At 38.0% G+C, this 15,173-nt stretch overlaps 1 protein-coding gene across 39 annotated transcripts in view; it reads left to right on the plus strand.

Annotated features, from left to right (window-relative positions):
• SLMAP (sarcolemma associated protein) overlaps positions 1 to 11,480 on the plus strand; it is an 86,330-nt gene extending 74,850 nt beyond the window's left edge. For 24 of the 39 annotated variants that reach the window (XM_054215698.1, XM_054215722.1, XM_054215705.1 and 21 more), the window contains 5 exons: positions 1,196 to 1,516; positions 2,789 to 2,906; positions 4,452 to 4,623; positions 6,112 to 6,246; positions 10,898 to 11,480. In XM_054215698.1, the coding sequence (XP_054071673.1) occupies positions 1,196 to 1,516; positions 2,789 to 2,906; positions 4,452 to 4,623; positions 6,112 to 6,246; positions 10,898 to 10,987 (836 nt within the window). In that variant the 3' untranslated portion in view covers positions 10,988 to 11,480. Of the gene's footprint in view, positions 1 to 1,195; positions 1,517 to 2,788; positions 2,907 to 4,451; positions 4,624 to 6,111; positions 6,247 to 9,770; positions 9,861 to 10,897 lie in introns of all 39 variants that reach the window. The other 15 variants (XM_054215700.1, XM_054215701.1, XM_054215724.1 and 12 more) reach the window with 1 other exon arrangement.
• Positions 11,481 to 15,173: the final 3,693 nt, after the last annotated feature.

The following is a 15,173-nucleotide window of genomic DNA, read 5'->3' on the forward strand; positions in this document are numbered from 1 at the left end:
AGATTGAGGGAACAAAAATAAATACAAGACATCTATGAAGGTTACTCAACCTTGGTTGTCTTCCCTGTGCTTTACACCGTCCTTTTTTTGCCCTGTGCTTCTGAAACGTGTAACTTTAAACGTGTAATTCTGACCATCTGCCGTATCTTATATTAGGTTTTCAAGTGATGTTGAGAACTTAACACGTTTCTTCTCAGAGCTATTCTTCATTAACTTAGTAATTGTGTTTTTCCATGTTAAAAATCAATGAAATACATGTGAACTTTGGTATGTGTTCTTCAAAAAGCCAAACAAAAGCGCTGAGCAAATTAAGCACTTTGGTTCCATCAGTCAGGGTTTTAACTATACTTTTGTTCTTTCTTTCATGCTTCCCTTTCCTCTGTACTGTACTTTTTTTTTCCAACTGTTTGCACTGGATTCTATTCACATGTGTGTTTATGAAAAATAGTTGTGCTCAGAGAAGAGACGTGTTTAGTAATGAAACAGTTTTGAATGGGAATAATTTAGGTTTGCTTCGTACAGCAATCTGAAATAACCTTGTGTGTGTGACTGCTGCACGTTTACAGTAAACTGTAAATGCTAAAGGATGACTTATAGTTCAGGATATTCGGTGCAGCTGTCCCTTTCAATTCAAAATTAATCATGCACTTTGAAAAAGGCCTTATGCAAAGAAGTAATTTTTATTTCCTTTACTACATGTTGAGACTGGAGTAGAAATTAGACTCTGTGCCTCAAATATTTATAGACATCAGAAGTTAACTGCTGACGAGGCAAACATTTCCCGTGTCGCTTTGCCAACTGTTTGGCTTGTCACAGAAGCTTTCTTGCTTTTCCTCTTGTCTCCAATCCCCGCAGTGTCGTTTTCCTATAATACGTGTTTTGCTTACAGTGAAGTTGGATCTAAATCTTGGTTTCGGATTTTGGAGAGTTGCTATAGTATCCAACACGAAACACAACCCTGTCTAAGAAAGCTTTGTCCAACTGTAATTCTATTTCCTTTGACTCTCTGTAATACACAACCTCACATACGTGTCTCTTTAAGGGTACAGCATTTGATAAGATTAATACCTTTTCCAATTGCATTAGGATTCTTTAGTCCATTTAAACATCAACAAGTTGAAAAAGGGAGTTATGCGTTTTAGATTTCCTGTAAATACAGTTTTTAAAAATATTAATGTTAATGTATGCTTTCCAGCTCAGTTGCGAAGATTGCAAGAAGATATTGAGAATCTTCGTGAGGAAAAGGAGAGTGAAATCTCAAGCACTCGCAATGAACTAGTCAGTGCTCAAAATGAGATTCTGTCACTTCAACAAGTCGCGGAAAAAGCAGCATCAGATCGAGATACAGATATTTCTGCGTTGCAAAATGAGCTGCAAACAGTGCGAGCGGAACTCGAACGGTGGCGGAAAGATGCCTCAGATTACGAAAAAGAAATTGTCAGTCTGCAAGCCAGCTTTCAGCTCAGATGTCAGCAGTGTGAGGATCAGCAGAAGGAAGAGGCTACTCGCTTAAAAGGTGCTTGTTTAAAAGGATGTTGCGGACCAGTGCTAACAGTAGCATCCTTCGCAGTCTGATGAATGTCAGTTATTCAAATCACCGTTTGTTTGTCTCTCTGTAGATGTTTACTGTGTCTATATATGTACATGTGTATTTATATACATATATCAAGGCTTGTAGTGTTAGAAAAGCTGATTCGTATACTTCCTTAAATAGTAGCTTGTCAATTGTGCCTAAATTAGCTTAGGTACTCTTTGGTATCAAAAGTAGACCAACTACAATTCCACTTAGAAAAGATGGAGAACTTCTACTGTTTGGGGGATTGATACTGATGCAGATTTCCAAAAGGATTTGTGTACCTTCTGTAGAACTTAAGCCCATAAATGCGTAGCTTCACTCGAGACACATAACTGTATTTTGTGGCTTGATAAAATTGTTGATTATCTCATTTTTAACATAAAAATGTTAATAAACGTAAAGCTTTATTCTGGACGCATAATGTGGAGATGTACAAATGCGTTGTGCTGAGCCAGCGTAGGGCTGCTCCTGGGCTCATTCGTTTGTGTTTCACTTCACCTGTAATGCACCCACCTCTCAGGAGGGCTGCTTGAGGGCCACTGCTCCAGGCCCATCGCTTCAGCCCTTGGAGAATCTGCTAATAGAGTTCAAGAGCTCATACTGAAACTTTGACCATGTCACAGAGAAACTGGCACATGTAAAATATGCTTTAATTCTGAATCAGTTAATCTGAAGTTGCCAGAGAAGCCTTTTTCTAGTTGAGACACCAGTCTCTGTCATTGTGTTGCTAAGACCTGTGTAACATTGATTTTTATCTATTTTACCAGGGACTGATTTATTTCAAAGGTATTGTTTTCACCCTTAGTTATTGCTTTAAACATTCTGTTCCTTGTAGCAGAGGCATGGTAACTAGTGATTCTAGTTGTGTGCTATTTTCAAGCCTGGGAGATTTTCTTCAAATACGCTTTCCTGTCACTGTTTCTGAAATACTAGAGTAGACCTGTAAACAGACTGTTTTCTACTCCTCTGTGCCTTAGAAAAAGCTTGCATAAAAAAAAGCAGTAGCTTGTTTAATGGCTCACAAACCTCATAACAGTAGAAGATACGATAATGTCTTATAGGTGCTTGTGAGAAAATTCATGTGACTTGATTATAATCAAATATATTTGAGATTTACGACTATACCAGCTTTTCCTCCATTTATTAGCTAGTGATACTTGAAGCAGTCATGAAATAATTTTACTCAATTCAATTAAATTTTATTCATTGCAGGTGAACTTGAAAAGTTGAAGGCAGAGTGGAGTGCTCTGGAAGCCGAATGTGTTACACTAAGGAAGGAAAATACTTCGCTTACGTCTGAACTTCAGCGACAAGAGAAGGAGCTTTCTAGGTAAGGGCACAGTGGGTTTGTCTAGGAATGCATCACAGTAGCTGAAGAGGGGTTTTCTGTTGTTTTTTTTTATTCCCCAAAATGGTACTAAATGTCTTAATGGTGTTTTAATGTATTGAAATTTTATTTATATCATAGTATTTGCGCAGAGCACACTTTCATGCCAAATTGTTACATTAAGGTATTTTTTTCTATTTTGCAAATGCTTCTGTATTGCTTATCAGTCATGTTATATCGTCATAAGGTAACCTGACTTACTTTGCTGCTTTTAATAAGAACTTTTGAAGTGTGCATTGTGAAAGTGTTTAGACTTAAAAAGATGATAAATGACAGGGATTTCCTAACCTAAAATTTTCTCAGCATTCAGGGTTGGAAAATGATTCTCAGATAGTCTGGTGTCTCATGGAAGCGTGTCACATTATAAATAGTAATGATGGACAGTATTATATGTCATGTTTTGCTTAACAGAAAAATACAAATTATTTTATCGCAAGCACCATAATATCTTTTGGGAGGGATTTTAGGGTGCAGGAGTGTTTGTCTTTTACTGTATTTCTTTTGCTTTTTGAAGATGACATTCTAAAGGCTATCTAAATATTCTGCCTGGAAGCAACTTCCCTTCTTATTCCTCCTTCTACCATTATTGTGTTGTTGTTTGGTTTCAGGTATTAGAATTTAATTAACAAAGTAAATATGGGACAGCAGTTTTATTCGAGATGTGAATTTTACCATCGTGCCTAGATACCTGGGTTTTGTTTTTTTTTTTTTCTTCTGGCTTCCTCACTGTTGTAAGATCTGATTGGAAAAAGTGGAAATTTCCTGCAGTAAAACATTTCTAGAAGTAATGTGTTATTTTACAGGAATCAAACCTTTCTTTTTTGTTCCATCATGCCCTGATTTCCACTTGTATTTTTTCATACGTAAGTTCACATGAGCAAATACAGGATTTGCATAATGGGGTTATGCAAGATCTCTCCCTCATTTTTGCTTCTGCCTTGCACAGGCGCGAATCAACACTACTTGGTTATTACACTGAAGTTCTTAATGGCTTAATTTAGAGCTTTCTGGGACTGTTACACAATTCTACTAAACACTTGAAGAATATACTAGCTATTAGCTTATACAACTGAAGTAAGCAAAGAAGCATGTGTGTAAATAAGTAAAATACTTCTAACAATCTTGGACAGACTTCTCACTACAAATTTGTTTCAAAATATTTTGGAGTATATAATGAATACTGAGCAAATAATAAATAAAATAAAAATTATTAATTATAAATTATTTAAATTATATCTTATAATTAATTATACACACTAAGCTGTGTGTATATATTTAAAAGCAAAACTACGGCCAGCCTTTTGTGTCCGTGCTCTGTATAGGGAGACAATGGTGATCTGCGCTTCTACGATTGCGCTAAGCTGTTACTTCCGTATTAAATGAAAATAATGTGTGAAGCTTTGGAGGATGAAAAGTGCTTTAAAAAAAAATCTCTTGTTTCCTTAAATTTAAAACACATGAGGGAATCAATTGGATTCTGTTTTTCAGCTCTCAGAAGCAGAGTTTAGCGCTGACCAGCGATATAAGTGTTCTCGAAATGTCTCGAAAGGAACTTGAAACTCAGATGGGATCTTTGAGAGAAAAACATCAGCGGGATGCAGCTAGTCTAAAAAGCCAACTCAGTGAAGCTGAGAGCCAAGCAAAAGATGTTCAGAAAGAGGTAACGGAAAACTTTATTTCTGTTTTGAGAGAATATGATGCCCAATGACTTTGACTTTTAAGCTAAAAGAAAAGGAAAAATGTAAGAGTTCTAGAAATTAAAGTTTTTCATACTTTTATTATGAGTACTTTTATGGTAGCTAGTAATAGATAAGCTGGGCATTAAATCAAAAAAGGAAGATTTCAGACAAAATTACTTGTGTGTGTTTTGGGAACTTCGTAAAGTTTACTTCCATGCATTACCTTAGTGAATTTAATTTTAAGCTGTTCAGGTAGGTAAATCCTTATTCAGAGTCTTCCTGAACATCGTGGTATAGAGTTTCATTAACTTTTATGAAGCAAAATTAATTCTTTTTAGTCAGCATGATCTTCCTAGATAGCTTTAAACTCTTATTTGACAACGGAACTACACATTCTTTACAAAGGTCTTCATTAATCTTACTGGATCTCTAGGCTGCTGAAGATAATTAGTAAGTACAGAAGGAACAGGGAGCATTTTGAGCACATATTTCATCTGTCTGGGCTCTGAAGATGATGTCTGGAAGAAAGCTGTAGCCTCCAACAATTACTTGCTTTCTCTTATGAGCATTTTGACTAAAGTTTTCCCCCGTCACTGCTTTTAGTTTCTTTTGCAGTCCTTTGCCTTGCTCTGGCATTAATTTGTCCATGCCACGTTCCTTACCATTTTCAGAATTTGAAAAACCCACTCATGTTAGTCTGTGGCTTTGTAATCGAATGCACTCGTAAAGATGCCTGATCTCTTAATTTGTGGTAAAGGCCAGTACTGAAAGTCATGGGTTCTGTCCTTGTTAATCCCTGTCATGAGGACTACTAGAGAGCTTGTGATCTGTAGGAAAACGGAATGTGAGTTTGAAAAAGGAGAAACTGCCCCTGCTGTAGGAATATGGGACACATTCACACAATATTGTTTGCACTTGACCCCCACTGACGATTATGGCATGATAGCAATAAGGCGTAGTAATTTTTTAATGCCTTTCTTACCCTTACGTTTGAGTTTGCTGTGTGGGAAGAGGGTTTGATTGAATTCATACATAATGTTGATTTTTGCACTTATTTGATTGGTGTAGGTATTTAAACTATAGCCTAGGTGTAAGATCACTATTTAAACATAAAGGACTCCGTGTTCCCCTGTTTCTTGTTTTGTCTTCATAGTTTTTACTATCCTTTCCTATAAGGTAATATGTAGTTGTTTGGTAGGAGAGATGAATTAAGGCCTAACTCTTTCTTCATGTTTCCTTGGTTTTAGTAATCCTAGCCCTTCAAAATCAGGGACAAAAATCTTAATTTAGAAAAAAAAGAAAGTCTAAACCAAGATTTTTCTACCCTGCTTTTATGGAAAGAGGGAGCACTGATCCAAGGCGAGTTACTGTGGGCGGATGAGAGGAAAGGAAGCCATGTGCTAAGCAAACGTAAGCACATGTTGGGTGTCCAGACTGTTTTCTGCAGACTGTTTTCTCTTTGTCTTTAGTATGAAAGAACACAGACTCTGCTCTCGGAGCTGAAGGCGAAGTATGAGGTGGCTGAACAAGAAAATCAGTCACTCGCGGAAGAACTCAAACAATGTAAAGAAAACCTGAAGCTGCTACAAGAAAAAGGAAACAACGTAAGTCTGTACAAAATATTTGGGGAACTCAAGTTATGACACTGGCAATTCTGTTGATTGAGGGAATATGTAAGTGTCAAATAGAAAAGGACAGACTTTAAAAAACAAAAAGGAAAAAAAAGGGCTGTGTACCATATCATATGCAAAATTCCCTTCTGGTGCTACCTGTGCAAATTTGCAGGTCGTTGCACGGTTACAATTACGTGTGCAAGTTAAATTCCCAGCTGTGTGACAGTTTTAACTATAGTCTTAGATATCTGCTCTCTTGAAAACTTCCGTTTTAAATACTACTGAACCAGAGCTAAGCAAAACTTTTTAATTTCAGAGAACGATACATGGGTAAAAGCTGAGAAACCCGGATCCAAATAAATTAAGCAACCTTTTTCAAGATGCTTTTATTCTGTTAGTGTTTATTACAGTGGATGTTCCCTCCTTACTCTTGCTCATGCTTCTTAATGGTGGTTTATCCCTGATCAGCTCATGCTTTAAACAGTGCAGTTGAACTGTCCTTTCTATTCACTAATGAAAATATTCTTTTCTTTTCAAAATTAATTTGAGAGTTGTATCATTAGAATTGAGTTTACAGCTAAGGACAACTTTTTTTTTTTATAGTGAGACTTCTGAAATCCTCCAAATGTTAAGGGTGTGTCAGACACGTTATAAGGTGGTCATGGCCTTACTTTGAGATTCCTTACTACGCTGGGATGGCTGGTTTATTGTCTTCCTGGAATGCCTCTATGATCAGTGCAGGGTGAAAAACTCCTGTAGCGGACAGTATAAACCAGGAGGATAATGGATGCTCTGTAATAGCCTTTTAGAAAACTGCTTCTCTGACTATGGAGAAAGTTTTACAGATACCATCCTCAAAAATAATCTGGCTGCTAGATGCCCAAAGCTTGTGTGAACACTCTTGCTGTAGCCCATTACCGAATGTAAACCTCTAACATAGTAGAGCTGTCAAAGATGTAAAGAATTCAAAGCCCTTCTCGCTTTTTTCAACCATATTTTCAGGAATATGATGCTGTAATTCTCGTGGAACCTGCTCCCTGCTTAGAATTCTTCTGGGATGCTCAGATAATATTGAGTTACTAAAGTAGTCAGAAATCAAAACCAACCAAACCAAAACCCTCCAATTCTAGTAGAAGAGATCACACTGAATAAATAGTTGTGAATGTGAGATTTTCTGCTCTGTTAAAAACATTAACCTCAGGATTAAATGATCCGTGGAAAAAGGGGGATAGTAGAGGGAAGAAATACTGTGAAGGGAGTTGGAGCATCTGATAAAAGTGGAAAAGCTTGTAAGGTAAGGGAACCTTTAGGAAGAATTTGAGGTGAGTATTTATATAAAATCAGGAACCACAGCAGTTGCCAAAATCTGCTTCCAGAGGAGGATTTAGTTATGACAGTTGAAGCCTGGAGGTCAGGGTATGGTGAAGAGCATCCAACTATATAAGGACCTGCAGGACAAACTTGCTGTGCAAGCAAGCATTACTCACAGTGAGTAATGTAAAACACGCCTGTCTTGTGGATTATTTGAAGCATCATGGATACTGGGCTGAGTTCCAAGGTCAAATTTTCAAGTGCTGTTGTCCCCTTATGCTTGAATCGTTATCTGCTACTTCATTTCCGAGGACAGTGTCCCACAGACAGTGACTTCCCGCTGTGGGATTTGTTCCCTTTTGCAGCCCATCAGTATCTGAGTTTGCATATCTTCATGTGCTGATACAAGATGCACTTTTTTGATGAAGCACCTAGTTAAATGCTCCTCAACAATAAGGAGATAAGTTCGTGAAGGGGAAGACTTAATTGTTTGGAGGCAATTTCATTTAATGTGGTGGATATTTATCATCTGTTTCATTTACCAAGATACCACAGCCATAAATGCGTATGCCTTTAAAAGTTAAAAAAAAATTTAAGAAATAATAAAAAAATCCATAGAATTGCTCAGTGAACTATCAAATGATAGAAAAGACAAGGCTATTGTACTCCATTTGGGATATCATTTACATACTAAGTTTTTATACTTAAGTTTTACTTTAAAAAAAAAAAGTGGTGTGTTCTGAAACGCTTAGCAGTGTGTGGCGTACTACTTGTGCTTGCATGCTTATAGTCACTGATTATTTCCTGATGCGCTTTATATGACAGATTTGTTTATGTGAATGGTTTGAGAACATTAGCTGCTCTGGTTGACTTAAACTTCTGGCACTTTTTTGAACACTGCTGTGATTATTTCTACCAACATGCTTTCTGTGGGAAGGTGGCACTCTGATTTGTGGCACCAACGACACAAAAATAATCCTGCATGAAAATGACCGTAATAGTTACATATAATTTGTCTATTAAATATTTGCCTTGATTAAAACAAATTTGAATCGAATGGCAGAGACTAGAATACCTCTTAAGATTCCTGTTTTGAACCATATTGGAGGTTCTATGATTGACTTGTACAAATTCATAACAGGATGAGATTTTATTTATGAATCACAACGTTTTAGAAAGTCTTCGAGCACGAATTTATTTATTTATTTATTTGACTGAACAAAATCAAGGTGGCTTCAGCACAAAAAAAGTTTCTAAGGAAATATTTAGCATGGTTTGAACTTAACCTCTGTGTGTCTGTGTGTGTGCACGAATATATAGGCTAGGATACAGAGAAAGCAGGCGTCTTCCAAGGACAGCTTAAAAAGGAATTAGGTCCTTTTTTGCTTTTAATTTATCATATTAAGCATAGAGGCTGCCCATCTAGAATGTGGAGTAGTTTACAGGTAATTGAATGTAGGTGGTTCTAACGAGGCCATAAGCTCAATGAACCCTGCAATCCTGCCAGCTGGTAGTTTGGCCCAGCTGCGGCATTTGATCGATTTTCAGGATTGCATTTGGTGCCAAGGCTGATGACCTGGCAGAGATGCTGATCTTTGTGGTGTCTCTAATAGGAACGTACTTCCCTGCTTTCAAGTAACTCCGTGTTGATTGTACAGTCATGTTACAATCTCACGGAAATGTCTGAACTGCGGGGTTTGCCTGTGGACATAGTTGTAATTGATTCACTGATGGAGGAAAAAGATTGATTTTCCTGGAGGCTGGTGATGGAAAATGGGAAAGGCTAACTTGCAAGGAATGAAGAAGTAGCTGAAAAATTCAATATCTGGTGTGAGTCTTTCTGCCTTAAGGAATCCAGATGGGATTTCCTGTCACTTAAAAAAGCTAAAACCAACTATGAGTAAGATACAGGCAAATCAGTTTAAGATTTGTATTGTTTCCAAGTGCTAAATTCCAAGTTGTTGCAAGAGGTTTCTTAGAACATTTTCTGCTTACTTCCCTTTAATTTTAAACATCCCTGTTCATTTGAGTAGAACGGTGTACTAACTTGTATACCAGATTAGATCATGCTGTATTGTGTTAGATGTCTTTAATACATTTCAATTAAAACAAAACTCACTGACTTATTTCCCCCCTCTCTAAATCATCTTTACCTGATTGATTTATAGCACAAAGTGATTTTTAATATCCCTTCCCTTCTTTAGCCTTCCATATTACAACCCGTCCCAGCCGTATTCATCGGCCTAATCCTGGCTTTCCTGTATTGGTGTTACGGCCCATTGTGGTAGCGAAAGGTACAAGCACTACTGTTCAGTCAATGTATGTTTGTCCCTCTCACCTGTTTGTGCCATTTCTGTATAAAATAGTGCATGGTGAAATGCTCACAGGTATTTTTTTTTTTTTACCTGAAGCAAACCCTTCATTTAATATGCCATTCTGTTGATACTGATGAGCTGAGCAATCAACTAATCATTTAACATCTGTGTGATTTCTTTAATTCTAACAATGAATTTCATTCTAACCGGTTCTGAATGTGCCTATTCTAACTTGGTCTCAGTTTGTCTTTAGCAAATGGGCTACCTTTTGCACAATGCTGCGATGCTAGGGCCTGTAAGAGAACTTAATTGCTTAATTAACTGTGGAAAATGAAGAGTTTGCCTCTAAATAACAATAAAAATCGACAAGCTTTGGTTCCTGTTTATGGACTAAGAAATTCCTCTCTGGCTCTAAACACTTTAATTTTTCTCACTGTTGCTATGAAGAAGATGGAAAAAGAGACAAGATGAGAAATAGGTGGTTGGTTTGTATCCTGAACTCTCAGCTTGCATTTTCTCTAACGTCTCTCGCTGTCCTCCTCTTAAAATGCTATTCTTGTCATTAAATGTTGTGACAATCCGTTTGAAATTATGTTAGGATCTGCTACAAGCTAACCTCATAGACCTGGATTTAAAGTTTCAAAAGCTAAAGATGCCAGTACTGCATAAAAGTGTCTTGCGATTACTTGGCACAAGCGATGTTTTAAACATCTTAAGCCCTCACGTGTTTAATAGCAGATTCCTTTGAGGTGCGTGCAGTAATGAAGCTGGAAATACGGGACTGCCCAAAGTTCTCCTGACGATCCGCAGTCACGAAGAGTCGTGGAGTTGCCTTTGCTAGAGAAACACGGGTTACTGTGATGCTCTAAGTCAGGGCTAGCCTGCGGCAGGGCTCGTGGGTAACGGTCTAGGGATGCCTACCAACAGGTACTCAGGACTTGCAGGAACCACGGGGTAAACTGGTTAGTATGAATTAGAACAAATATGATATTGATTTTTTTTTTCTCTCCACACAGAGACAATGGCCTTGGATGCCTGTGATGGCAGCTTTGGTTGCTGTAACAGCCGTCGTGCTGTACCCAGGCCTAACCAGAGCTTCTCCATGAGAACTGTTGTTGAATCCATACACCGTCCTCCCTTTAGAAGCTGGCAACATTCATATACTGAGGGAAAACAGATTAATTCTCTTCCTTTTTACCTCTTAATACAGCACAGCTCTGCGCGAGAACAGCAGTAGGGTCATTTGCTTTAAACTGTATAAAATGTATCTGTCTATAAAGAGGGAATAAAATTGTGATTCATCATACTGTGAGCAATATTTTTGCTTACAATTTCATGCAAGTTTTAAATTAGTACGTTGGGATTCTGAATACTATAATGGTGGCCTAAAGTAGGCTTCTTGGTACCAAATTATTTATAACGGCTAGGGTTGTGGACGCTTACTTTAGAATCTGATTGCCAGATTTAAAAGGAAAAACACATTTCTGATTTGGACACCCAAGCCAAGTAACCTTGCAGATACTTGGAAAACAGATGCAGTGTGCTCAGTGCCTTTCAGTACGATTTTGCTTTGTTTAGTTTTGTTGGTTTTTTGTTTTTTTTTGAAAAAAAACCAACCAGTATACCATTTTACTTGCTGTTAGTCACTGAGCTGTTGGGAACAAGACTTAAGAAAACTTCTCTTACCACGCCTTTTGAAGGAAGCGTATTTTTCTTTGATAAGGATTGCTTTATTAATGATTTTTGGAAATAAACACAATTCATGTCCAGCCTTAAAGAGACAGAGATATTGATGGTGAAGACCAGCCTAGAGTATTTCGTGTGCGCGTGTGCGAGTGTAAGCATGTGTGTGTTCTTGAGTGAACTGAGGTATTTCTGGGAGCAAGTACTTGGTCATTTGATGGACATAGTGCAGTGATTCAACTTACGTTAACTTTAGTTTGAATGTAATTTATTGAATTTCATATATTTAAAGAGATGCGTTCTTTAAAAGTATGAATACTTTCTCACATACCACATGTATCAATTTATTTTTTCAGTCATTTGATACTTTTTGACTTGAGCTGGAGAAGCTCTTTAGATAAGCATTTGTTGGCGTAACTTTGTTAAGAGAACTGCTACAGTAAGTCTGTGATTAGCTGAAAAAAAAAATAAATCTAAGATACATAAAATACTACAAAACTGAAATCATATACCTAATATGATGTATTGTCGGGTCAAGGTGATTTCAATTTGGTAGTAAAATTTTGTGCATCCTCATCACATGGCTGTAAGTATGATGCAGTGGTCCCCATTACAAAGTTTATTTTCCTTATCTAAGTACTATAACTATTGCTATTTGCTGACTTTTGGTGGGAATCACTGTAGTTAGTGCTGAATTAAATGTAGACTGTAGTTGTCTTGTTCAGCTCAACAGTTCTGTCAAAAAAAGTTTATTAAAGACTTAAATAATATGCTAAAGAATGGTAAAGTAAAATGGCTCTGCTAAAGCAAACTTCAAAATAGGGAGGTAATCTCAGCAATTGAATTGGCTTTAAAAAATGTTATGGCAATCGACAGATAGTTTAAATATTTAAATAGAAATTTAGCATATAATTTACTTTGTGAGGTTTTAAGGGTTATTGTCCTTTAATTAAAGGTTCTATCTTAAGTTACGTGGGATTTGCTAATGGGAGGATTATTAGTTGGAAAAAATAGTCCACAAGTGACTTGTAGAAAATAAATATTGTCATTTAGTTCATTCATTTCATCCTTTTCAGTTGCAGGAAGCCATCCAACCACAGAACACTCGTATGCCAGTGGTACTTAGTACCTCTTGTATATAGGTTATTGCAAATATTGTTCTGAAATGCTTAACTTCAGAATTACATTTTTTAAAGTAAATAATTGTTTTAAATCTATTTTGTAAAGATATAAAAATACAATAGAATTTCTGGAGTACAGATTAAACTATTTGCACTAACACACGTGATGTGCATGATTTAATAAAATAACTTTACTCTCCCTATGCATGAGTTGAATGTCATTTAAAAACAAAAGATTCATGTTAAGTTTCTTTTGTGCTAGATATTGCCACAGTTACTAGGCACAATGTCTGCAGCATGTCCAGTAATAGCAAAAGACTTTGTTTTTTACCTCGTGTTTCACATTTGCACTGGTTTAAGGTTTTGTCTAGCTGATCTCTCTCCTGGCTGTGGTTTTCAGAAAGCAAAGGGGGGAGGAGAGCGTGATGAAAGGCTTGGGAGCATTATTGCCATGTCGGGGGGAGCGGGAAAGAAGCGTTCACAGCTGAGAGTGGCTTGTTGCTGTGGCGGGGCAGTGGCGCTGGAGGAGCAGTGGGCACAGGGAGCGGGGCAGCAGTGGAAAACCCTTCCTGGGGACGGGAGCCTGATGCTGCCTCCTCTCTTCCTTAGCATCTTCAGCTCCCGATTTGTCCCTCCTATACAGCTACTGTTTCTTTTCCAGTAGATTCTGTTCCCTCCTCCCTCCCAGTAGCATGTAGTCGTGGTGTGAGGAGGTGGAGTGGGGCTTGGTGGAGCAGTGCTCCCTCCTGGCTGGCGGTGGGGAAGGTGCTGAGCTCCCTGGGACCAGCGCTGGGGCGGGCTGCGCTGCCAGTTGGTGCCCCGTACCGAGCAACGCTGCCCAAGACATAAGTTTGTCCTGGTATAAAAGACAAGTGTTTTCAGAAATCTTTAGAGCATCAGAGAGCTGAAATTTGAGACCCAACATGGCTGTATTAAAGGAGAAAGATTTCTAACTTAATTTTTTAATTATGTGCATGCATGCATATTTATACTGCAGACACAGGTGCGTAGTACACATTGCATGGGGGTTTGTGCTTGTAAGTATACCTGTGCTTCCCTAATACAGTGCCTTTCCCAGGAGTTCCTGACATTTGCATGTTCAAAATGATCAAGAATGAGCTAAAATGCACAGTTCACTCATTTGTGAGAATCCCTGGAGAAGGATTGGATAACCGGGAAGCTGCTGTTCTTCAGTGCTTTGATAGTAAAGCAGCAAGAGGAGTTATTTTCCAAGCACTCCATGCACAAACCTCTGGTTTTTGTTGCATTTGTTTGTAGTAAATGTGTGTGCTCTTTTACATTCATATTTAGGTTCTTGCTTTTTAGTTGTGAGGCTTGATTAGCTAAGCCTTGGAGTTACTGTAACGAGAGCAGCTTCTCACAAATGTCAGATGCTCGAAGTCTACTTGTAAAATAAGTGCCCTGAGCTTGCACTGAAGTCTGAGGTTTTAAAAAGGTTCCTCAAACGAGAAAAATTAGGCTGAGAGTTGCTTTACTTGAGCTAGTTCAATTTGGAAGGTCTAATATGATAAAATATCTGAACACTTCTTCAGTTTTGTCCTGGTATCCTGACGGAGGCACCTTTTTTTAAATTCTAAATGAATTCTACATATACGGGGACTACAACAGCAGGCCTTTTATTTAAAAATATAAATACACAAAATATAAAAAATATTGCATAATTTTCCTGTTCCTTGTAACAATTAAAGGCGCTCTTCCAGAGTCTTAGCCTGATCCTTCTTGCAGAATCTCTGGATTTTTTTGGTGCTAAATGGAGAACTGTGAACCTGGACAATATATTGTAAAGGTTTCTCATAAAACAGTCTTAGTGAGGTTTAGTATCAAATGACTGACAGCTGAAGCAAAGGTAATCAATCATCTGTGCATGTCTTTTTGGGGTATATTCTGAAGTTATTTTTCTTTTTCTAATCAAGTCTTCTGAAGTAAGTTACTTGTTCAAATTTTCAGTGTGCTTTATGTAAAGATTTTTGAATGTCTCCTGCCTTAATCTGTAGGGTTCTACCACTTGTAAGAATCACTTCTTCAGCTTGCATCTTCGCCGTGGCAAATCCACTGCCGAGATTCATTCCACCAGCAGCATCTGAGTGCTTTAAAACACCAGGTCACCACAACGGCTTTTGGGAAGCCACCGTAGTTTGCACTGGCTCTGCAACTGGGCTGGCTGCTTTCCACCAGGGGCCTTTTTTTTCCCCTGTGGCTTTTCATCCACCGTTAGTATTTCATTAGCAACTGTCTCAAGATTTTGAGTCTCCATTAATATAGCAATTGATCGTATGCAAGAATTAGAAGCCATATTCCCTCCCCCTCTCTCTCGTGTGTACCTCTGGATCTGTTTGAAGGGTGATTGCTCCCAGCAAAGAGCTGCATTGAATTCCCCTGATCCAGCCGATTTACTCCTCCCAGTCCCTCTTTGTGTGTGCTTCTGGACACGGAATTCCTTTCTTTGGTGGGGAACTGGGCTGCAGTA

Source organism: Rissa tridactyla, chromosome 10 (genome assembly GCF_028500815.1).
Source record: "Rissa tridactyla isolate bRisTri1 chromosome 10, bRisTri1.patW.cur.20221130, whole genome shotgun sequence".
NCBI classification, from domain to species: Eukaryota; Metazoa; Chordata; class Aves; order Charadriiformes; family Laridae; genus Rissa; species Rissa tridactyla.